The sequence below is a fragment of the Sceloporus undulatus genome, chromosome 1 (assembly GCF_019175285.1).
Source record: "Sceloporus undulatus isolate JIND9_A2432 ecotype Alabama chromosome 1, SceUnd_v1.1, whole genome shotgun sequence".
Lineage (NCBI taxonomy): Eukaryota > Metazoa > Chordata > Lepidosauria > Squamata > Phrynosomatidae > Sceloporus > Sceloporus undulatus.
The window spans coordinates 61,555,799-61,581,410 of NC_056522.1; the positions used below are offsets into that span (position 1 = coordinate 61,555,799).

The window sequence follows — 25,612 nt, forward strand, 5'->3', positions numbered from 1 at the left end:
ACCCTACAAGCATGAAACAAAAGTGGGGAAAGTAAATGGCAGTCCCTGTCAGTGATCTGTCATGGTTCTGGGAGCTGTGGGAAAGACAGTGGCAGCAAGGCAAGAACAGTACAGACAATTGCTGTGGATAAAATAAGTACAGGACAGCTCTAGGGTGAGTGCAAGGCATACAAGATGGGGAGTCCATTCAGACATTTCCTCCAAGTGTAGATGGGCCATGAGATCCAGACAAAGGGACATATGGCACAAAAGCAGCATTCTACAATTGTAGCTTCTGTTACAGCAGTGCTGTGGCCCAGCAAACAAAAATGTGTAATGACACCTAAAGACATTAGGCAAATAGTTTCACATTGCTGTCAACTAATAGAACAGTTATTTAGCTGGAAGTTACTAGTAGTAATAATTGATATAGTCAAGTCCTGTTTTCAACTTAGCACCATCTTACTTTCTGTTTATTTCCACTGCTGTGTTTACAAATGATTCTGATATATGGTTGTCAGAGTTAGGAGAGGATACACCACTAGAAAAGAACACACACGATAGGGAAATAAAATTTATTTTCAAGCTTAGAAGATATTTACAAACAATGGGACATATAAAAATATATAAAAAAGTACTTGACAGTGTCTTTTTGAAGCTACAAGTTTTACATGAGTATCTTCTATCATCAATACAGCACTATTTCTGCAATGAATGCAACTTAATTCAAAAAACAAAAATTAATGATAATGCAACATGGGGTACAAATTCATCTGGAGCAACTGATTAATGCCGACCTTTAGTGACTTAAAGCATGGATTAATAATATTTTAGGCAGTCATAGGACAGTTAGGGTGCAAGCTATCCATTTTTACTCATGGTTTGTAAAATGTGTTAACAGCTACTACAGAGTAGAAACATTCCAGTTTTCTCTTCTTTATCCGTAACAAGGTTTGGATTCCTACTCTACTACTGGTCCACAGCACTGCTGTCCTGAAGCATAAACTTAATTCAACAAATTTATACCTTGACTTGATTTGCTGCTTTTAAAAATATGGCCATCCAACATTGATCTTAATGTTGCAATCTTAAACATGTCTTTACCCCAAAGTAAGGCCCATTGGGCTTAATGAGATTTACTTCGTTAACAGCTAGACAATGGAAACACTTTTGATCCTGTCAAAAATAAGACACCTATGAACACTTTTACTTCTAGCAGATAAATTCTGCCACAGCTTAACTATTACTTTTGCCTAAACAGCCACTTCTTGTAACCCACGCAAGACAGACAAGTCAGGTTTCAAGGAAAAAATATTGTTTACTGCAATCCACTGAGCAATTTGCTAGAGCTTTCCAACCCAATTTACACATAAATGACTCAGTACTCAGATAAAACTAACATAAACAGAGCAATCTTGTGGCTCACCTCACTCACATAAATGGTGCTTTTCTACATTTTCATGAGATAGGAATATATACAAGTAATATGCAGATTCAGCCTGTAATGCTTTAAAAGAAAAATCCATCCATGGGGTAGAATTATATCAGAATACAACAGCAAATACATGAAGAATTGCAGACTCATAGTCACCCCAATACTTTTTAATAGAAGCAGTTATACTTTCAGCTGCAAGCCATCAAGTCATAGTACACACATGTATGAATAAAATACTATTTTCCATATATTCAATCACTCTGGCAGCTTTGATCAGTTGCAATCCTCAGTGGCCCCGTAATCTACTTTACTTTGTTCTTTCTAAGATTTGCAAATCACAGCTTATATCTGAAATTCTGATATTAAAAACATGAGAAGAACTCTGCTGGATCAGACCAAAGGCCTATGTACTCTAGCCTTGTGTTTATACAGGGGCCAACCATTTGCTTACAGGACATGACAGTAATACTATCACTAAAATAAAAAGTGGCTTTTAAAATTTGGTGTCAGTTTAAACAATACAAAATACTAAAACAGGCTAAGGTTTATTTTAAATTAGACAATTTTATGAGGGGAGGGTCTGAAACTTGCTTCAGTTTTCATTACTCAGTTGGCATATTTTGTTCTTGCTGTGGTATGTAATATTTATTAAAGAATTCTGGCCTGGAACATCATTTGGACAGACTTAGTATCCATAACACATATTAACAAGCTAAAAAGCTGTTCAGGGACAAACGAAGACACAGAGAAGCTGACAAATTTTGCTGCTTGAGAACTTGGGAAATAAGTTTGTCTTAGAACAGCTGTTGGTGAGCAAGCAGTGTGTAGTGATCTGAATGCTGGACTATGACTCTGGAGGCCAGGATTCAAATCCCCACTTGACCATGGAAACCCACCGGGTGATCCTAGGTGAGTCATACTCTCTCAGCCTCAGAGGATGACAATGGCCAACCTTCTCAGAAGAAATTTGCCAAGAAAACCCCATCATAGGGTCACCATAAGTTGGAAACTATTTGGAAGGTACACAACATAATAGCTGTTAAAAGTCATGGCCCAAAGTAAACTACACAGGCCTTCTTTAACATCCTCCAAACATGCTGCATCACAACTCCCATCAACCAGCATTACCAATGCCATAGCCATACTAGCTCAAATAGAGAAGCCTGCTCTTTATGTGTATTGGCACACCTTATTCACACTTCCTTTGAAGTTCCTGCTTCTGCTGTTGTTCTAACAGCTGTAGTGCTGGGCCTCCTCTCTAGGAAGAGGCGCTGCAGTGAAACAACCTGACCTTGTTCAGCTTTTAGCACTGTCTGCTATAAAGCATCTTCAGAATGGTGACACAAATTCATGCATTCAGGCACAAAAAAGCTCTTCATCCCTGCTTAATGAGGTCATCACAGTGAACAAATATTTATTCACAGATACTGTTTTCTCTGTGAGCTCAAAACTGTGCACTACAGAAATCACAGAGGAACTGTTTCACCTAGTACAATGAAAAGGTGCTGGTGATTATGCTCCCAAGTTTAAAAGGAGGCCAAAAGAGACGTCACTGCAACCTTCTCCTACCTAACAGCCCAAAATCTTAAATGTCTTTTCCATGTAATCAGAGATTCTAAGGGATATTGTACTAGATCCTGTAACTGTCTTGAGTTAATTTAAAATAAAGTACATTTTAATTTATAGCCATGTCCTTTCAAAAATGTAAAGCTTCTTCCATTATGTTACACATATTACTGTCCTGAAACCAAAGCTTCCCCACAGAGATCGAAAATATCTACTACATTAAACTTCCCACTTACAGATGTTTTCTTGGGATGGAATTACCCTATGCAATTTGGCCAGGTAAAGATCTGATATGTGCACACAAATGAGTTGTGGACCAGATAGATCTTGGAATTATTGTGTCTAGCTCAGTAGTTCCCACTGCAAAAAGCATATGATTGTATCTTTGCACCCTGCCTCTCAGTTAAATGAAAGTACAAAATCTTTTATAAACTCCAAAGTCACACTAATGTCTGCCACATTCTCCCAACCTGCCATGAGTTACAGTTTATTCCTATCCTAATAAACCATAAAAGTTAAAACACAACTTGTCTGTATTCAATAAAAATGACCTAAGTTTACTGCCCTGCCTCATGAGGCTGCTTTAGTTAAGCTAGAGGAGCAGGATTTGACTGCTGGAATTCCTGTGACTTTTATTGCTCCCATCACTTTTATTGCTTTTCCACATCATATCTGCTAAATAAATATTCTACCAGCATTTTGTATGGACATTAAAAATGAAGCATGTTGTAATTATTTAGTTATGGTATATAGTTCAGGTTTCTTTACAGCTTCCTAACAGATGTATCTAAATACCAGAAAATAGTACTCTATGGCTTAATAGGTATGAACTGGAAAACCATTACAATTATTCTGTTGTTGTATAAACTACAAAAAACTTGGAAAATTCACAAATACCAATTCACTGTGCATTTTATCTGTAAGTAACATCACTATGATGTACCAATAAGGCAATGTTACACGAACACTTCATGGCTTTTAACCCCATGCTGGATTACATTAACAGTCACAGATGGAGAGACTTTCTGGATCATCTAATCCATCCTCAAACTGATTCAGGAGATCATCCATGCTTCCTAAGCGGAACCTGGAGAACAAGACCAACACTTGCTCCAGAGAACATCAATATTGATTTAAGTGCCTTTCCCATGTTGATTTCTATGGGTCTTCTTCCATGTCATCTGGATTAGGGGCCATAATAAAATGTTTGGGGTATACAAGGTTGTGTTCATATGCATGTTCTTCCCAACGAGCATCATCACTTTCATGGGTAATGTAACGTTCTCCAATTCGAGTTTCAAACTCCCGAAGATCAAGCCAAGTTTGATAATCCTGGAAAAGAGGAAAGTTTTAAATGAGTTATTTCTGGATAACTAATGAAAGGAATAAAGGAATGATTTTAATGCTGCAATAATTTGTCTCCAAAAAACCAGTATGCTGTGTTCTGAAAATGCCGCATGTTCCTTATCCTCTGTGCCTGCCACTGCCACCACTTTTGATATAAACCAATGTAGCAGATTGATTGCGTGCCAAAATGAAGCGACAGGAATAACATTCCATATCCTTCCAAAAGCCCAGCCCCATTTCCAAAATGGGAAGGTATAAACCAAGAAGATGTGGCAAAACCACAACAGCAGACTAAATAGCAAATTCCAGAACTGAACTATTACATGTTCTCGCAAATCCTTCTTACTTTAAAAGCAAAACAAGACAAACCCTCCTTTCACCTTGAGGATACAAGCACCATCTGGACCACATCAAAAAGCAAATATGAAGATTACAGACTTTCACCAAGCCTGTGATACCCCAGCCATGCCCAGTTTTCTTACACTCCATGCTGGGGACAAGCTCAGAGGGAAGCACCCTTCACCAAAATCACCTTTCTTCTGTGACTTTTGTGAGTTGTACCAAATGGAGGCAAAGGCTAACACACATCACATTTGGAGTTAAATAATTTCATTAAAATGCAAACCTTGCAGAAATTATTTAACCTTTATCACTGTCTACTACAGAAAAACACTACTTTCCTCTGTTTGTGACAGTGGCAAGTAGTTCCCAATTTTGGCATAGACTATTAGAAAGATGCATCGTCTTAGATTTATTACCTTACGATTTATTACTTTTAGAAAGCTGCAGAATTTGTTCAAAGACAAACACAGTTTTTCTTCCAACACTAACTGGTAGGGGAAGAATCTTGCAGATGAGAATACCATATAAAAATACTCATGTATAAATTTTAAATGTAGGTTAAAAATTGACCTCAAAACCCTGAGTCGACCTATCCATGTGTCAACGTAAGTACTGTACTTTAAATCACACACACACACACACACAAAACCTTTCCCTGGTGAAAGGCAAGAGTTTAATCTGCCCTGGAAACACTGGCCCCTTTCCACTCTGTCATCCATCCAGCCTTTAGTACAAACACAAACAGTTATCCTTGGGGAATTTTCTACGTTCTTTGGCATTGTTTTCCTTTGCTTCATCCTTTACATTCTTCAGTACATGTTCCTCAATTTATCCATGGGTCATATCAGAATCCATAATTTTGGCCCCCAAACCTGCCCTCAATTTATACATGAGGTCAGCTTATAGTTGAGTGTAGGCTATCATAATATCTCTAGTGATCCAATACATACTTATCACTCAGCCAAAATAAAAAGGCATCACATTATATCTAGAAAATACAGTAGGAAAGAAAAGTGAATCTTGTAATGCTTGATAGTTTTACTCAAGTTGTATTAAACAGTACTTTAAAACTTTAAAAGTCTCATTTATGCAAGACTCTCAGCTACTTTAGTCAGATAATGATTCATGTAATTGGACTGGGTATAGCATAGTAAAACTGGTATGCATTAGTTGTACCTGTAACCAAGGGTGACTAAGTGATTTGTCAACACTGTAGCGTTTTCTCATCTTCACTTGAAGCAAATTGTTTATTAAATCAATAGCTGGAGGGGAAAGTAAGTGAAAAAACATAATCAGAACAAGTATTCCATTTCTTTCCCCATCCCACAATGCTAATTCTGAAGGAAAATAACAGTTTCTTCACACACATAATCAGGAAGTAATTCTGAACTCAGCAGACCTTACTTCTGAGTAAAAATTCAAAGACAGGCTGTTTACTAACTAGATTTTTTTTAGTACAAATTTATACCTTCTATTAAAAGCACTTTTCAGTTAATTCAATTTAGTTTATAATGTCAGAAAGTTTACATTTGCTGTAAAAGGGATGCAGTTGGTTTAAATAACAACTTCCAGACTGTCACTTCACACAGACTAGCAGTAAATTACACATTCCATAAACATATCTGAAACATAAGGAATGTTACTTTTCTGGGGAAGGCTAGCCTACAGGCATAACCTACTGCTTTGTTAATTCTGACACAAGTAAGAAACCACTCTTTAGGAAATGATGGATGTAAATTAAGTTTTGTGTACCACACGAGTTCAAAAATACTGGTGTCATGTTTTTACAGAGGATCCAGGACTGATTCTGGCAACTGGGGCTTCATCAGTACCTAAAGCATGAGAGGATTAATTTGTTGGTCAGGAATTCTCATCAGGCCAATGATAAGGAATTATGGAAGATGCAGCCCAACACCTACATTTGTCTACCCAGATCTAAGGATTTACTTCTCGTTCTAAAGTTGGCAATAGGAAAATCTTGAATATACTGCCTCTGTTTTCAAGAAGCTCTGGCTGTTCTCTACTAGCCTGCAAACCCTATATATGAAGTGCAAGGCTTACAACTAAAAGTAAAAGCTTTTCTTTGTTCACCATTCAATTACACTAAAATAATTATCAGTAACTCCTGAATGATAGCACTTTACTTCTTCCTTATAACTGCATCGTTTTGTACAACTTAGATGACATACTTTATTTTCTAAGAAAGAGAATATTTACTATACATAAAATATTAGGAACAGTGATATTATATTCCAAGTCTTCCGATAATGATTACCTTCACTAGATACTTCCTTCCAAGGATTTGGTGGATACATAAACGCAGCATTTTGGATCTGGTCATTTATGTCTTCATCTTCATTAAATGGAAATGTACCACTCAGGCTCACATAGATGATGACTCCCACTGACCACATATCCAAAGATCTGTTGTAGCCCTTACTTCTAAGTACCTCTGGGGCCAAGTAAGCTGGGGTTCCAACTACAGACCTCCTAAAAGACTTCTCACCAATAATGCGTGCAAAACCAAAATCACAGAGCTTCACCTGGAAAACAAGCAGACTCAGAATAAATTCTTATACACATCACATAGAAAAACAAATGTATAAGGAAAGGCATTCAGGTACACTGTAGGAAATCGTACCAAGATGATATTTTTACAAGAAATACTACTGACTAGAAAAACTGAATTGTGCAAGTTACATTACTCATTAATACCAAATATTAAAATTAGCTGATTTGAACATTATGCAGTTTACATTACAAATTAAGCCCATATTCCATAATCTGAACCGATAAAGTGGTTGGTCTTAATTATCATTAGTGGAAACAAGTCATCTTCACACTAATTGATGAAGTTGGTTTGTTTTTACAAGGAAGGGTTGACCAAAAGGTAGGGTTTGGATGACAGACAAAAAGTGAATATAAACTGAACTGGATGCTTCCAACTATCTCTTTGTGTGGCTGTTCCAAAAGAGGAGAGCATCCAAGGAAGAGTCTTGGTTAAACCTAGGCCCCATTCAGACTCACCTATTTGCGCTGGATGGAACTGGGCAGAATCGGGTCCCCCCTCCCGAATCCCTCCAGAAGCAAGTGCCCACTAATAATTTACCTCAATCAGGGTAATTAAACCCTGAATGCCCTTGCAGCTCTAGTAGAGAGTTCACATTTGCGGAACCGGTCTAAAATGAAGGTACCTTTGCTGTCAATCAAATTTAGTTCCGCTGTCATCAAGGTGATGTTTCCTACAGCCATTGGGAAATCAAATGTGTGCTTCACCCCCCCTCCTTTAAAAATAACAGGTGGGAGTGTGCACATATTTTGTCAAATTTAAAAACCTCCAGGTTTGGAGGTTCTAGCAGGGGAGTGCAGCTATTGTATACCCTTGACCGAAGAACGGTACACTCCTTCTATCTGGGATGGTCGTCCTCTTCCACTGAGCGCGCAGCTTTGGGAGAGACGCACATGGAGCGGTGAGGGAGGAAGGGGATGCCCGCCTAGCCAGCCAGATCAGCCAAATCAACCCTGGCGATCAATGGGGTGACAGATGTCGCAGCCAGATTACCCTCACATCCAAACCTCCAGGTGTGTGTGTGTGTGTGTGTGTGTTGTGTGTCACTACAGATTACGGACCTTCCCCTGCCTTCGTTTTCAACCCCAAAATGCAATCTAATGCCATCAATATATTTATTGATTTTATGTAAAGCGTTGTGCAAATCTACAGCACTATATAAATAAATAAATAATCTCTGCATCCTCCCTCCTGCCACCCCAGAATGCCTCATACACATACAATAATAATAGTAATAATAATAAATTCCTCACCCCAAATGGCATCTCTGCATCCTTTGCTTTCCCTCAGCCACCCCAAAATTCCTTACAGACACATACAGTAGCAAAAGCATTCTGTATCAATTTGCCAAATTGAAAGAGTAACATTTGTAACATTCGCACTGTAGCATTCAGATATAAAAAATAATTTGGAAAAAAAAGCCTTTTGCAAAGTGTCATGCTAGGAGCAAGGAAATGAAAGGGAAAGTAGCACAAGCAGACACACATTTTAGATAGATAGATAGATAGATAGATAGATACACACACACACACAAAAACCTGTAGCAAAAAGCATGTGCATAGTCTGTCAAAAATAAAAACAAAATAAAGAGAGAGAAAGTTGCCTGCCCTCCCTCTGACCTACCCTGAATTGACCCTTTCTCCGTCTCCTTCCTCCTTCTCTTCCTGCTCCCCTGTTACACCGATTCTGCCCTTGGCACCCCTGGCTCCATCCATCACCCCGATTGCCCTTGGCACGCATCCTCTGGCTCCTTCCTTCTCCTCCTCCTCCTTTCCCCCGGCTTCATCCTCCTCCTCCGTCACCCCGATGAAGGGGAGGCATGTTCCGCCCTCTGCCCTCTCTCTGACCTAAATCCCTCCCCTGAACTTGGCCCGATCATGATTGGGGACAAGTTCATATTCACTGGACCCGTTTTCCCCCCCAAAAGATACAGCTTTTACTCTGCTTCCAAATGACCTGCGCTAAGGGACATTTGCCCCTGAATGGGTGTGAAAGCCTCGGATTCACTTGTGGGAGATTCGGAGCGAATATGAACTTCCCATGGTTAATCCAGGTTCTGATCCAGGGTAAAAGGTAGTCTGAATGGCCCCCTAGTGGCACATCCAAATGCTGCCTTTAGGCAGGTCATAAAGAAATGGCTTTAGCTTGCACACTTAGTAACAAGTCATTTAGAGGCATACAAATACTGCAAATTTCCTGTTGTAAAACAGAACCCTCAACAAAAAGTTCTTTCATTCCATACCTACCTGAGGAAATGGCTCTGCTGATGCTAATAGCACATTTTCAGGTTTTAAATCACAGTGTACTATATTCTTGAAATGTAAATTCCTCAGAGCAACAAGTATCTAAAAAAGAATGAGTATTTTCTAAATTAAAAGGTTAGGCAGACAGAAAAGTTACATGAAGTCAAATCAACCCTGGCGATCAATGGGTTGTGAAGGATAAAACAAAGTGAAGGATCTTCAGTTTAGAAGTTTCCAAAATTTTTGCCCTTCCTGTCTTTAATTACTGAGCCAAGGAAGTGGGAAAGCATGATCCCAATTTCTTAAGAAACTGTATCATTATTTAACTAAACAACTGTGGAAGGAATTCCTTCATAAGCCTTGTTTAAGCATTATAGACCAAACACAGAAGTGATATAGCACAGTATTCCCAGCCAGCTCCTTACACACTCCAATTCCTCTTCCCATGAGGAAATTGATTTTTCCGAAGAGGGGAGTCTCCACTGTGTGTGATGGCTCTTCATGCAATCCAGAATACACATTTTTCATGGAGATCCATCACATGCAATCCAGAAGAATGCATGGAGAACCTCTACACAGAGGTGGCTATTCTTCAGAAAATTACTGTCCATGTGGTAAAGCAATTGAAATGTGCCAGAGGAACAGAGCTATCCATAATGCCTGAACAAGACTATAGCTGTAATGGAAAGAAATCATGGACTTTAATGGCCATATCCCTCCCAGTCTTCCTATGTTTTCCTACACAAACACAAAGGGGGGAAAATCTAAGAATTTTGACCAGTATGCACAAAATGAATTATGTGGTGATCCAGACTCATATGTCTCCCAATGACCACTTCATGAATAATATTTGTCCTGATATGAAAGATTAGCTCCACTAATAAGAGAATTTCTCTACACCATCACTTCTAGATTGCAGCATAAAGTTCAGTTCTGAAATGCAGTGGTTCTGAACAACTGCATTACACTTCACACACCTTTTTACAACTTACAGGTTAGCATTTAATTACATTCAGCTTCACCTCCAAGTAAATTAATAATAATAAATAATAAACTTTATTCTTATACCCCACCTTTCTTCTGCAGCAATCAAGGCGGCTTACATGGCCGGAATATACTGGAATAATACATAATCTCAATAAATAAATTGACACAAAAACCCCTTTTAAAACAGGATTAAATACAATACAGTTTAAAAATTCAACCTGTTAAAATGACAGCAATTTTCTAGTAGAGGCAGTGGTTACATAAAGTAGGGAAAGTACAAAAATTAGATTGAACTATTCTGGAAAGGCCTGCCAGATGAGATCCATCTTGATAGCTTTTTTGAAGCTACGGATCTCCTCCATCAAGGCGTTCCATAGTCTGGGAGCGGCAGGGGAGAATATCCTCTGGGAGGTTGCCGTTAGTCTGGTTTTTATGGGTTGCAATAAATTCCTCCCAGAGGACCTGAGGGTGCAGGGTGGGTTGTACGGAAGTAGGCGATCCCTTATATAGGTTGGACCCAAGCCATGTAGGGCTTTAAAGGTAATCAGCAACACCTTGTACTGCGCCCGAAAACCAACAGGCAGCCAGTGAAGAGATTTCAGAATAGGTGTAATAAGATCACTTCTAGTTTTACCACTGATCGGCCTGACTGCCATGTTTTGTACTAACTGTAGTTTCCAGACTAGGTACAAGGGTAGCCCTATGTAGAGTGCATTGCAGAAATCGAGTCATGAGGTTTATTTATTATGGTTTACTAAGTAAAAGATTTCCGCTTTACAATAATGTGGGGAAATTCTTCTTTCAAACAAATGTATAGTTGAAGAGCACAGGGATCTACAAGGAATCAGGAACAGAGAACCCACCTGAGTGACCATAAACTTGGTGATTCTTTCTGGAAGCCGGCTTTTCTCACTGGAGAGAATCATCTCTAACATATCACCATGAAGTTTTTCCATCACAACAAAAACCCTTTCTGGGGTTTCAAACATACATTCCAGGTTTACAATCCCAGGGTGGTGCAAATTCTAGGAAAATTTATAATATTGACATGAACAACAAACTATTATGTTCCACAAGTCAGAAAATATTGATTACAGATAGGGCCTGCTTTGTCTGGATGCTGGTTTTGCTTTATTATTTTGAAAGCACTCAAGCAAACCCTAGCAATATTTATAGACACACAATATATTAAATAATCATTTTTATAATATTCCAGTCAAACTCAAAAGGTAACGTAATAAAAGTATTAAATAAAACACCTTGAGATTGCACCTTGCCATATCAGCAATGCTGAGGCTCACTGTTATGTTCCTAGCTGTCTGCTAATCTAGCCTTTTCTTTCAAAAAAGAATGAAAAATAATCACCATGTACAATTTGAGCATCTGATTGCCTAACCAGTTAATGCTATTGGAATAATAAACTGATTCATTTGACACAATGACAAATACAAAATATAATTTGTATATTGTCCTATCTTTGTACCTGCAAAATGGCCACTTCATTGCGCAGTTGACTCTCCTGTTTTGTAGGGAATCGCATTTTATCAATGACTTTAATGGCCACATCCCTTCCAGTCTTCCTATGTTTTCCTACACAAACACAAAGGGAAAAAAACCTAAGAATTTCCAACCTACACAAAAATGAAAGAACTGGAAGCTTATCTTCCACAAAGAGGAAGGTTTGGTAATAATATGAAATTCAGCAAAACAGTGAAATGGCAAAGGAGGGGAAATATTAGCGCTGTGTAGGCAAACAATCTGTTTACATGTAGCTAATGGAACTAGTGCTAGTTTTGCCTCTATTTCTATTTGATATTCACATAACAGACTTCACATTTGCATGGGGGATTAGAAAAGCAGGCCTAAATACAACTGCTAGTCCTAGCTAGAGTAGACCTATTGATTTAACTGTTGAAAAGTAAATCCCATTTATTCAGTAGATCTGCTCTAGCTAGAACTAACAACTGATTCCTAATTGGATGAATGCAGTCCAACATACATTAGCCATATGACCTTGCAGGTTTCATTGGTGCCAATGCTGACCTCATTTGAGTGCCAAGTGAAATCTCTATTCTTCACCTAGAATTTGAGCCAGTGACCATGGCTTGACTTTCACTTACTGATTTGTGGATTTCCATTTATTGTTGTATCTTGGTCAATTCTTTTAACTGTTTAAATAACTATTTAAAAACTCCCTTCTCCTTCTGTATCATGTCTTTTTTAGATTGTAAGCCTGAGGGCAGGGAACCGTCTAACTAAAAAGATTGCATGTACAGCGCTGTGTAAATTTACAGCGCTTCATAAATAAAGGTTAATAATAATAATAATAATAAATATAAGTATTTTAATGAATGAATGAATGAATGAATGAATGAATGAACAATTTATAAACCACAAATCAATGTGTAAGGACTGCAGAAGCAGAGCATATGGTACAGCTGTTGGTCTAGAAGCATTTTATTAATATATTAATTTATTATCCACCTTTCTACCCCCGTCCCAGAATGGCACTCAAGGCAGCTGACAATAATGAAATTCTGATAAATAAAATTAAAACATAAATGATTTTTTTAAAAAAACACACACACAATTATAAAAAATAAAGTTCAAAAATAAAACTAAGTTCATCCAAGCAAACAGAAATCCCACTCTGAAGTATGTTCAAATGAAAAGATTTTTGCCTGCCAGCAGAAAGACAACGGAGGTCTACCTTGGACGATCCACAACCTAGAAGTAGCCATTGAGAAATCCCTCTTTCGTGTGCCCATCAAGTGTTTCTCCAGTGGCACTGGCATCCTAGCACTCAAAGAACATGGCTCTCATATAGTCTAAACACCAGTCATATAAGGATCATAATCAGCACTTTGAATAGATCACAATCAGCACGCAGACCTGTAGCCAGCAAAGTACTAGAACAAGAGAGCCACATGCTTACTGTTACTGGTCCCCAGCAAGAGTCTGGCTGCAGCATTCTGGACTAGCTGAAGTTTCTGAATACTATCCAAAAGCACTGTCATATAGTGTTGTAACAGAACTCCAAAAAGAGTGGGCTTAAGCCAGGTTCATATGCAAACATGATGTCTAATCTATTAATATCAAGTATACAGTGGTCCCTCCAGATTCGCGGGGGATACGTTCGGGGGGGGGGGGGGGGGCAATTCAAACTTTCACAAATATTCAAGTCCCATTGTAATCAGCGTCATTGGGGACAATGGGACTTGAATATTTGTGAAATTCCCTCCCTCCCTCCCTCCCTCCCTTCCCTCGCTGGCATCTTCCCCCCGGCGCTGAGGACTTTAATCGGAGCCCGGGCCACCGGAGCTTGTAATCCGCCCCGGCAGTCATCAGGACTCTGTTTCCCAGCAGTGCTTGGGACCCGGTGTGCACATGCTCTTCCTGCTCCTCCACAGCCAATGTGCATGTGGAACATCGATTGGCTGTGGCGGAGGGTGCGGGATGTCCGCACGATGCTGGGAAAGAGTCCTCATGGCTGCCAGGGCTGATTACAAGCCCCAGTGGCCCAGGCTCCGATTAAAGTCCCCAGCACCGGGGGGGGGGGGGGGGGATGCCGGTAACAGACGGGGGAGGGAGGGAGCCACAGCCTTGGCCTTGTGAAGGATTGTAATCACGAGTGCCAAGGCTGCGAATCCGGAGGAACCACTGTTTATGGAGGTGGACTGGTGCAATACAAACCTAATCCCAGTGTCAGCTAAACTATCAACAACAGTAAAGTTTTATTTACTTCCATTTTTTTATTTTTTTATTTTTTTATTTTTCTTTATTTTTTTGGTTTAAAGTAGTTAGCAACTGTCACCAGCTTTAGGACTAATCTCACTTTAATACCACAACTCCACATGACCAAGATGACAAGAGGATATGAAGAATTTCTTTATCTGAAATCAAAAGCTACATATTTACTAGAAGACATAATGGTACACAACTGTACCAATATGTGTATAAAACATCTCTCAACTTTCAGCTAGGAAAAAAAAACTTGGTTCCACCTACCCCTTCCTTGTGTGAGTAGGAAAGAAATGGGCCAAACACTCGAAGGGGCACAACAAACCAGCATTTTGTGCTGGCCTGTAGGCGTGGTGAAGGCTGAGCATCCGGATGCTCCAAGCCCTCACCATGCCGCCCAGGTGAGAGCGTGCCCATCTACATGGTGCACGCCATGGTGATGCTCATTGTGCACAGCATCTAAACAGCACTGCACACAAGGGGCGTCACCATGGCGCACAACCCCAAGGTCTGTATAGCCCCTCAGTCAGAATTTCCAGGAGATTCTGAAAGCCCCCACTCCCAGGAAAGGTAATCCCTATTATCTCTGATAAATGTTAGGAAATAACATCAGGAATTCCTCTGTGCACATATGCCAGTTCTCAATGTTGTCTCAGGTGGGTGGGAGAGACCCTGACCACCAACCCCACTAAAGAGCGCATTTCAAATTTTAATAAACTTTTCACCATACAAAGAAGCTTGTTTCCAATCCCATTCTTAGCAACAGTCAACTGTAAAACAAAATCACTGTTACTCATCTACTACAGAGGAGAAACTCATACTAACCAGAGTTACCTAATAGTTCATTTTTTAAAAGCTAAGACAATACTCTAGCTGCTAAAAGAGTCATCCTCAATTAAAAGAAATTATGGAATAAAACATGCAAAACCCTTGATTCTAAACCTTGATAATTCACATTCATTAAAAAAAACGGGAATTTAAAAATAAACACCTGTTCAAATGAACAGTTAACCAATTTATTTCAGGTGTGCAAAATATACACATAAAGAGGAACAAAGAACGCTAAAGAAATACTACAAGAACACTGTACTACTGCTATTTTAGAGGCCTAGCTAGACCTCACCTGGAATTCCTTATTCAGTACTGGTGGTTCTGTAACAAGTCAGGGAACAGTAACTGCTCTGGAAGATAGTTGCAAGCAGAAAGAGTACTTGCCTTAAATATTTAAATATAAGTACAAGGTTAAAAAAAAGGTATATTTGCATTAAAGTATGAAGCAACCTAACAGTAACATTTCTGAACGTTCACAAAGAAGAAGAGTCAATTAAATAGGAAGGAAGTTTGTTAAGACTTGGCTAAATATTCCATAAAACAGACAATGGATGCTTTCTCCTAATCTGGGAGAATAGCATGAAGCAAAATTGTCGAACCTGAACTGCCAAGGAATCCATCTGTGAAACCAACAAAAAATTGTTTAACCTTCATGGCTACCAAGATGAGTTATGACATGAAGCTGCAAAAAGCAGAACAGAGGGAATTTAAAAAAAAAAAATCTCAGAAGTTACCTTATACCAGATCAGGCCAATGGCTGATCCAGCTTAATAGTGTCTACATGGCAGCAACTCTCCAGGATTTCCAAACGTCTTTCCAACCCCAGGTGCCAGGGACCAAACTTGGGATCTTTGGCATGCAAAGTATGTGCTTTACCACTGAGCTAAAAGCCCTCACTGTTGTTCTCATATTCCATTATTGTTCCAATTTTTTCATGATTTCTGCCATATCATCTTTTTATAATAAATCTGCCATGTTTGTTTTATAGCTTAACATTTCAGAAAAAGTATACTGCAAAGAAGCCAAGTACAGCTTCACAAGTTTCCAATGATGTTTATACAAACTTACCTCCATACACAATTCCAAACTGCCCAGAACCAAGCACATCGTCAGCAAAGATCTGATATACTGAACTGATATCCTAGGGAAAGGAAGGGAGTTGGCCAGGAAAAGTAAACATCAGGTTAAATTATTTTTTTAAATGTTCAAATTAATACCACAGAGGCAGAAACTAGACTTTTAAGAACTATATTTCTTATACAATAAAGAGAAAATAAAAAAAGTCATGATGAGTAGTTTTAGGACTTTTGTCTGTTACAACTTGTTAAAACTCATTACTAGTGTTTATTACATATAGCAACATATTAAACAAGTTTAAAGTGAGACAATTAAGTCCCTTGTTGTTTAAAAGGCCTAACAATCACTAACACTATTATGCACCCCAGAAAATAGTCCCCAGCTATGTACTGATAGAATGAAATACAGAGTTTGCAGTCAACATGGAATCTTGCATGCTAAAGCCAATCTGTAAGAAGCAGACCATAAAAAGCCCTTAAGAACCATAGTTATTTGTTAGTTGGTTTTCAGAATGTCCACCTGGTACATACGTATCTCATTACATAGATTTACCACTATGCTTACAGTCAAAAAGGAGTTTCAGTCAACTCTGTATCACTGACAAACACCTGTAGAATGCATACAATTGTAATGTGCCACAGTGTGGGCAAAGACATTACACACACAATTTGGCATCACTGCTTCAGAAGTGTCTCTAACAGTGAATGACACCTATTAAACCACCACCAGGCCTAGCTGCTATCATAGGTAACCAGAAGACTGTCTTTGTTTCACAAAGGCCAGCAAACACTACCTGGGATTTAAGAAGATGAAGTGCATGAAACTAAGCCATCTTTTCCTCCTAAATGCCCACTTTCCCTGCCCATCCACCTTCATAAATATATCTACAGTCAGCCCCCCACATTCACTGGGGTTAGAGGCACAGGACCTCAGTGAAAGTGGAAAAACCACAAATAACTCTAGGCCCCTCCCCACCATGGATGACTCTCAGACGGCAAGTTTCTTCCACAAGGCAGAAGCAGCTAGCTTGCTGCTGCTTCCAAACCAGCCCTACACCATTTTTAATTTTTAATAAGACCACAGGTTTGCAGTCTCGCAAAGCTTGCCGATTCTATTAAAAGTCAAACCCACAAATGTGGAGAAGTGGCTGCATACAAACATGTAATAAACCGAGGCACATGGATACAGAGTACAAATTATTAGCAACCATACTGAATAATATCAATCTAATGTGAAAATAATTCATTGTAATTATCCTACCCATTACTGTTGGAAAATCATTGCATTCTCTCTCCCCCCTCCTCAGATAGATAGGATTCTACTGTGTTCCCTTTTTAAAACATGCCATCTGGGCCTGCTGAATCACTGGGGCAATAAATACCTTTTTAACTTGGTAAACAAATCATGTGATTCAGCTTACTTTCTTTAGGAAGTTTTCTCACAAAAAAGAGATTCTCCTGCTACATTCCCCATCTCTCTTACTCTATCAACTTTCTTCCAAAGATGGCAATATAATGATTTCTTCTTTTACCTGAACCATTCATTAGATAGGTTAGGATGTAACCTCTATGCATATGTAGATTCAAGCCATTAGTAAAGTTTTGTTTTTAAACCACAAGCTATTTGTGTTGTCTTTGAGTCAGCCTCAAAGGGAGCATTATTAGATAAAGACACATTTCTGCTGTTCTGCTGATTTAAAAGCTGGACCCTAACAGGCTTGGCTTTGGCATTTTTTATATTTTTGTTTCCTTAACAAAAGATGAAGCCTTAGGAAACTTGAATCCCCAACAATTACCTATATCTGCAGTGTATCCAAAATTTCTAAACACTACAGATCATATCTTATACAAAAGTAATCCAAAATCCCAATGAATTCAATGAAACTTACACTCAAATAAATATGCATGTAACTGCAGTATTAGGATGTGAGAAGGAGAGGTTAGCTATTGTTGGAAGAAACCAAGTAAGGGCAAGATTTAGTTTTAGCTCAACACATAGTTGGATACTTTATAACTGGGAACAAAGATATTTACTTTCCAGCAAAATCCACACTGTAAAGAACACAGTCTCAGGAAGAGTATATAAAAGAGTGTTATTTACATTCAAAATTTCAACAGTGTGTAAGGTTTCACATTATAAGTTCAAAATTACAATAGCACTTATACTTTACAACTCACCACATTTTCTTGGATCTGGCAATTTGAAACAGAAATGCTGACAGATATTTCTTCTGCAATAAGAAACAATATATGTTATATGTATGGAAATGGTATTATAATGAAAAATGAAAGGCTTAGAGGCCAAACATTTGATTGACAAGTTCTAACCAATGTACAATATTCATCTCCAACCCCGTCTTCCAGGTTCTGCTAACCCACAGCCTCCAAAATTTGCCTTGCAGTGATGGTGACATCAAATGTCTCTCCCTAGAGTGGGTGAAATATTTTCCTCCACCTTCATTTTCTCATTGGCCATGAAATGTAACGCTTATGTTCTTCTTTCATTCAAGTTACATATTCTCTTTGAGTCACTAATTTTCAGGAACTGAGATACTTGCAGATGAAAATCTCAGGCTAAACCATAGCAAATATTCCCCAATTCAGACTTCAGTTGTATTAAGGCTTTACCAGAACCTAAACCTTCTAACCTATTTTTGGTCCAAGTCCTGCTATCTGTGAGGAAGGACAGGTTGCTTATCTGCAACTATAGTTCTTCAAGTGGCCATTTATGTACTCACACAAATGGGTTATCTGCACCTGAGCAATGACCTGTTCAGAACTTTCTAGAGCTGTAATGCAGCTGTTTTGGTGGTAGCCCTGCCCTCTCCTGACACCTAATGAAAGCACTTCCCTCCTAACACCTCAGTTCCATGGACGCCAATGCAACAGCACCCAAGGATCTGACAAAAAAAGGCGTGATGAGGGGATGATGAGCAGGGTTGTGTGAGTTCACAGATGACCACTTGAAAAACTACAGTAAGCAACCTGTCCTCCTTCTTTATGGTCCCTGTGACTCATACAAATGGGAGACTAGCCAGCTACAAACTGTAGGAGGCAGGAGTATCATGCCACACAGGAAAAGTGCATAGCCCTTCCAAAAGCCACCTCTATCTGATCATCTCATTTCCTGTCTGTAGTGAGTTATGAAATTGACAGCTGAGACCAAATGTTAGCCTTGCAGATATCATGTGGAAGGACCCCTCTCAGGAATGCTGCCAAAGCCACTATTGCTCTAATTGAATAAGATCTCACTTTAACTGGGGGTTGTTGTTTGATAGCTGCTGAGATGATATAAGACATCATTTTTTGTATACAAAGGAAAAGCTTCTGTGATTTCCTGAAAGTGACCATCCAATCCACATAAAAAGTTAGGGCCCGACAGACATCAAGACAATGGTATGAATGCTCCAGATACGAGACTGGAATCTGCCAAAATGCTGGTAATAATAATAATAATAATAATAATAATAATAATAATAATTGTTTTATTTATATACCGCTATTCCAAAGATCATAGCGGTGAACAGCAAGTAAGCTAATTAGCAAGTAAAACAATATCTTGATTAAGATGAAATATAGATATAACTTTCAAGGGGAAAGAAATGTCCAGCTAAAGGACAACCCTGTAGGTACATCTAATCAGCCCTCAATACATAGAGCCTGCAAGCTTTCCTTGCTCAAGTAACTACCAGGAAGAAAAACATATTCCATGCAAGCTACGTATTGGAAATAACACATCATCATCAGATCAAAACATGTCTTTGTCAACAGAAAGAGGACCAGTTCCAGGCTTCACTGCGAGACAGTGCCAAGTACCGGGGGGTGGAGGTTTTTATAGCCCCTCTTTTACCAGAGGGTCTCAAAAGCACAACAATTTGCCTGGATGATCACAATGTCATGAAATTGCAACTAAACAGCATCTCAAAGAGGAAAGAGCAAGATTTGTATCCAATAAGATGTCGAAAAAATCCAAGACATGAGAAATTTGTGCCATAGCTGGAAGAACACCCTTTGAACTAGGTGCAGGTATGTGCAGAAGAAGTCCTGTCATTACCTTTTTGACCACTTTGGGGTTACCATTACGCTTCTAAATGGCACATAAGCTAAATTGTCCCTTGATTTATGGCCCGCCTCCCAATGATGTAACCATAAAGATCTTCTTAACATTGTAGCTGCATTTATACTTTGTGCTGTGAAAGCCACCAAATCATGCCCTGCATCGGTTACATATTCCAACACCTTTCAGACTCTGCCTAATACCTTGTGTAACGAGTGTGATCCAACCTTCTCACTTTCTTATTGTCTTCAATAAGTGCCACCACTGAAGTCAATGGAATTTGATTTTGGCATCTGCGGGGATCCAGAACGGATACAGAGGGCCCACTGTACTTCAGTACAACAATCTATAGCCTCTGTGCTCAACTTTCTCTTTCTAGTTGATGTATTTCACATTCCTGTCTGTTGTACATTTACCCTTTCTCCAATTCTGGCAGAGAAAGTCAAACATGTTGAGTTGGCACAACAGGATAGGAAAAAGGTATCAGAGATGAGAAGGAGTCTAACAGTTGTAACTGGAAAGGAATGTGGGCTCCTGCCAAGTCCAGTTGGCACATGGGAATAAACCCAGTTGTGGTGCTCCTCTGTGTCATCCTAATAATCTGCTATTCATGGTCTAAATTAAAAGCACAACATGAAATAAGTATTTATATATAATAATGCCACTCATTAAGTATATAGAAAAGAGGAGCCCAATACAGTCAGACATTTACATTAACATAAAATAAAACACTTTGTTGAAACAGGTCAGTCATTAGCAGATAACCACTAGGAAGAAACAAAGTGTTTTTCTGTTCTTACTGTGATCTTTTCCTTGTCCTGCAGCAGTGCAAATGCTAGCCTGAGGTGTTACTGGCATCAAAGCTTGACAAATAGCTTTCTCCCAGCTCTGCGCTACATCAAGTCCAACACCAGTAGCAGCTAAAACAGGATTGTGGTGGTTGCTGCCGTTGTTCTCACCAACAAAGTAAACCATTGTGTCAGTTATTATTTCAAAGCAATGAGGGTTGCTTCCCTGCACCACATTTGAAAAATCCCTTGGCTGAGTCACTTGTAGAATTTCAGAAAGTGGAATCTCCTAAGGGGAACACAAAGTATTTAAAAAGGACTGTGCATGCATCCAACAAAAGTTCAGCAAGTTCAACTAAATAATAAGTAAAATACATATACTACTACACTAAACTAAGAGTGTTTTGACAGGGTTAAGTGGTGCTGTTTCTAGTCCCTCTTTACACACCCAAGGATTCCATAAATGTTTCTATAAAAAGATCTAACTATGAAGCTGCCTTTGCTCAGGACCCAACCCTCCCTCTCAAACTGCAAAACTACCTAACAGCCAGTATATGGCCCCCAAACTTCTCTGTATGCAATCTTTGATGCTGCAGTCTTTGATGCCCTGGTGGTGCCAGTGGTTAAATGCCTGTACTGCAGCCACTCACTCACAAACCACATGGTTGTGAGTTCAATACCAGCTAGGGGCTCAAAGTTGACTCAACCTGGGATCCTTCCAAGGTCACTAAAACAAGTACCTAGCTTGTTAGGGGCAATTAACTTACACATTGTAAACTGCTTAGAGAATGCTTAAGTGCACTGATAAGTGGTATAGAAATGTACTTGCTATTGCTATTCTTTCATGACATCTGCTGGTTGCCCTATCACCTACACACAGCAACAATGTTTGCTTTTGTCAGGAGCAGGGCTGCAGCTTCTGCCCTCTCTATAGCCATAGTCAATAGGCTCCATGGAGTTTATCATGATGTGGCACCTTCTGCAGTTGGCTATCTGCACATAGATCTAAGAACATTGTCTAATACAGGTGAGTAAATATGGTAGGGGCCAGCTGTGCTGCTATATTTTTGGCCAATTACACAACCAATTTCACAACAAGTTGTGGGAGAGTCCACAAGTACTAGCTCCCCCTTTTGGGGTATTTGGCACATTCACACAGTCAAAAAGAATTTTGGAAAAAATATGAAGTGTGAGAGGATGCAAAAAACACTTTTTGGGGAACTTGAGGGCAGAACAAAGAGATTGGGACTGAACACAGCCTACAAACTGTACTTTTCTCACCCCTAGTCTTTCCCATGTTCCTCAGCACCCACTGCTCTCAAAATGGTGGCCACTAGTACATGGTATTCATTTCAATGGTAAAAAAAGAAATGCAGTGTGCCATAAAGAAGGGAAACAAATTAAGGAATCCAACTAGAGATGAAATGACAATAAGCAAAAAACATTTTAAAGGCGAACTACCACCAATAAGAAATATGGGGTTCGTTTCGAGTTTCTTACCTTGTAATACTTTGTCCCAGATTCATTCTGAAATAGTGTAAGACATTTACTATCCAGTCTCCAGTAATGCCTTTTCCTCTGCAACAAATATACAAGTGTCTCTTATTATAAATACAACAATTGCCACTTTCCATGAATCAGGACCAGCTCCCCAGTAGCTGTTGAGCTCTTGAGTGCACAAGGAGTTCCAGGTGACACCCTAAAAGGGAGTGACATCACTGCTCCCCAAACATCTGACTTTTGGCAAAAACAGGTTGTGGCATTTACCTGTGTCTCTTCAAAATGCTGAAGAGATTATATGACTGAGGTAAAGCTCAGTTGGAGGAGCAAGGAGAGGCCCCATTTTTTTTTAATTCAAATTTTAAAAAATACTTTTTAATTTTTTAAAAAAAATAATTAATTTCTTAAAAACATCATATTTTACCAAATTTTCACTTTAAGGACATGAAACTATGTATATATAAACACATTTATTCTATACATATAAAATTGTAATTTAAAAGTATAATTTTAATTGTGCTAGTTATTTATGCCACAACTATTACCATTACAGTCAGTGATATATGAGAATTACGATTTATGAATAACAGTGGTATAAAAACATTACTAAGAATTCTGTATCTGTGGTAATGGGAGGAGGTTAATAGTGGGGGGTGATACCATGTGTTACCGCATCGGTTGACACCAACCCTAGTGACACCACTGACTCCACCTCCTATTTCACAGTCTCAACCAAATGCAAAAGCCCATCATGACAGAAGTTGCAAAACGTTTCAGCTTTCTGAGAGGGCATTTTCTGAGACAGCTCCCAAATCCCTTCCTTACTCCCTAGGGATGCCAAACTCGCTTCTTCCTCAATATCCCTTTGTGGGCAGGTGAAAACGGTTTTATTCCAGCAAGCTTTTCATAATGGATAGTTTTACATGAAAAGGACATTTCCTGGAATGCTGTACTACTTTTAGTCTTTGCCTTTATTCTATGTTCTAAAATGTTTTAATTCTGTATACAGCAAAATACTATTTTAATCTTAAGTTTTTCTATGTTTTCAGCTAAATGTATTTTTATTTGTAGTTCTTTTTATTTGATAACCTGTCTTTGAGTCCCAGTTTTGGGGAAAAGGTATCTGATAGATAGATAAGACAGATAACTGATCTATCTATCCACAACTCTCTAAATCCCCCAGCCAGCATTCTGAGAATTCAAGTTCCAAAAGTAGCTTTTCTAGGCTGTACCTAAAGTACAAAAAGAAGATGACAGAACTGCAGTTTGTCTTTGCTGCTGCTGTTCCTCCTCCTCCGCTGCCTCAGGGATTGCAACATTGCTGATTCAAGAGGCTTTCCCTCAGAGAGAGAAGGAAGAGGCAACTTCCCAAAATTTAGAGCCAACCTGCATATAAGGCAAATGAAGGACCCTCCCTGTCCCACAGCCCTTCAAGCTACTGCAATGGGAAATACTGGAAAACAAGCAAGGGTCAAGACTAGCCTGAAAGGTTGAGATGACAGAATGAGGGAGCTAAGCCACCTGCCCATGTATTGCTTGGCACTGCCTACATCTTGTACGTGACTTGCAGGCAAGCGACCGTCTTATAATAAAAGCACCTCAGTGATGACTGTGAACCTCAGCAGCCACAAAAGTAAGCACAAAAGGATTTTTTTTTATCTTCCACAGTTGTAGTTTAGAGGCTCCAGTTGAGCACAAAGTGACCTTGCTAAATCATTGCACAGTGAACTCTGAATTTAAAATATAAAGAATTATGCAGAAAAGTAGGGACCTTGAATGACTGACCAGGTTATCTTGGCTAGTGTAATGAACCATCCATCCTTCCTTCACCATTGTACTGCTCTTCCTCTTTGTATGCTTGACTGATTGCACAACTCTCATCAGTGGAATATTATTGCTTGTTGATGGGCTGTTTAAACAACAACAAAAAAAGAATTCCATGGCTCTGATCATACATATTTCACCACATCAGATTATAGTCCCAAACAAACACATGTTTCAATAAGAATATCTTTTGTCTGTAAAGTCCACTTACACAGCTTTTAGCTTACGCTGAAAGTCACGCAACAGGACTAACAATGGCACGCGTGCCACACCACACATCATATACAAGCCCCATTATATCCAATGGGACTTGAGCATATGTGCTATTTGCCTTATGTGAGGAGGGGGGATCCGGAACGGATCCCCGCATAAGGCAAGGGCACACTGTACTTCTTCTAAATAGAATCTTCTAACTAAAACCACCCTTGTGTAAGTTATACCTACAATAAGAATTCAGGTAACAGCAGGATTTTTTAACAATTAAAAATGAAATCATTCACTTGCCTATCCCAGAATTAGAAGAAGGCACTTGATCACACCCAGGGGCTACTGCACAGAGTTCACAAATTAGTGAGTATATGGCTCAATTCTGTGCTGTATATTGCCTCTTTTATGTTTCCTCTATGTGGAATGCTTCCTGTTTACATGTGCATTTGGGTTTTAATTTGTTTTTATTAGTTTTTGTAAGAGTGCTTTTATTGATAATGTTTCTATAACTTTTATGTTTCCTTTATGTTGGAGTGTAATGCTTCCTGTATACAAGCGCATTTGGGTTTTAATTTGTTTTTATTAGTTCTCTGTAAGAGTGCTTTTATTGATAGTGTTTTTATAACTTTGAGATGTTTTGGTCAAAGACTGTAAATAAGCATACATACAAACATACATACACAGAGTTTAATATGGGTGTCTCAAAGTTCCTTGCAACATTGCATAAGATGCCAAGACATACATATTACTTTGCTGCAGCAGGTGTAAGAAGTGCCCATGCTATGCCTTAGTCTACTCTGCCACATAGCAAGGGCCTAAGAGAACCTTTCTGATCATGCACTGCATCTATTTTCAACAGCCACTTTGTACTGAACTTGTGCTCTCTGGCCAGCTGCATCCATTTTTTTTAGTTTTTACAGGGATAAATATTAATAGTGGGGAAAACAAGATAGATACTCAGCTGAGAAAAGATGACCACAGCTTTGTTTATATGAACATTAAATGCCACTTTCTGTCCCAGCATACAGTCTTCTAAATTACAGTTTGTGATAGTACACCAAAAATGGATCCTAGCACAACTAACTGTGGTCAAGATCCAGATCACTGCAGCATAGTGTAT

At 39.0% G+C, this 25,612-nt stretch overlaps 1 protein-coding gene across 3 annotated transcripts in view; it reads right to left on the bottom strand.

Moving 5' to 3' along the window:
- Positions 1-540: 540 nt before the first annotated feature.
- The window catches only part of PRKD3 (protein kinase D3), an 83,158-nt gene continuing 58,086 nt past the window's right edge, over positions 541-25,612 (bottom strand). For all 3 annotated transcript variants that reach the window (XM_042445308.1, XM_042445310.1, XM_042445307.1), the window contains 11 exons: positions 24,247-24,370; positions 22,462-22,539; positions 20,974-21,250; positions 18,295-18,347; positions 16,109-16,181; positions 11,952-12,058; positions 11,332-11,493; positions 9,485-9,583; positions 6,945-7,212; positions 5,846-5,931; positions 541-4,312 (listed from right to left, as the gene is read on the bottom strand). In XM_042445308.1, coding sequence (XP_042301242.1) covers positions 4,139-4,312; positions 5,846-5,931; positions 6,945-7,212; positions 9,485-9,583; positions 11,332-11,493; positions 11,952-12,058; positions 16,109-16,181; positions 18,295-18,347; positions 20,974-21,250; positions 22,462-22,539; positions 24,247-24,370 — 1,501 coding nt within the window. In that variant the 3' untranslated portion in view covers positions 541-4,138. The remainder of the gene's footprint in view (positions 4,313-5,845; positions 5,932-6,944; positions 7,213-9,484; positions 9,584-11,331; positions 11,494-11,951; positions 12,059-16,108; positions 16,182-18,294; positions 18,348-20,973; positions 21,251-22,461; positions 22,540-24,246; positions 24,371-25,612) is intronic.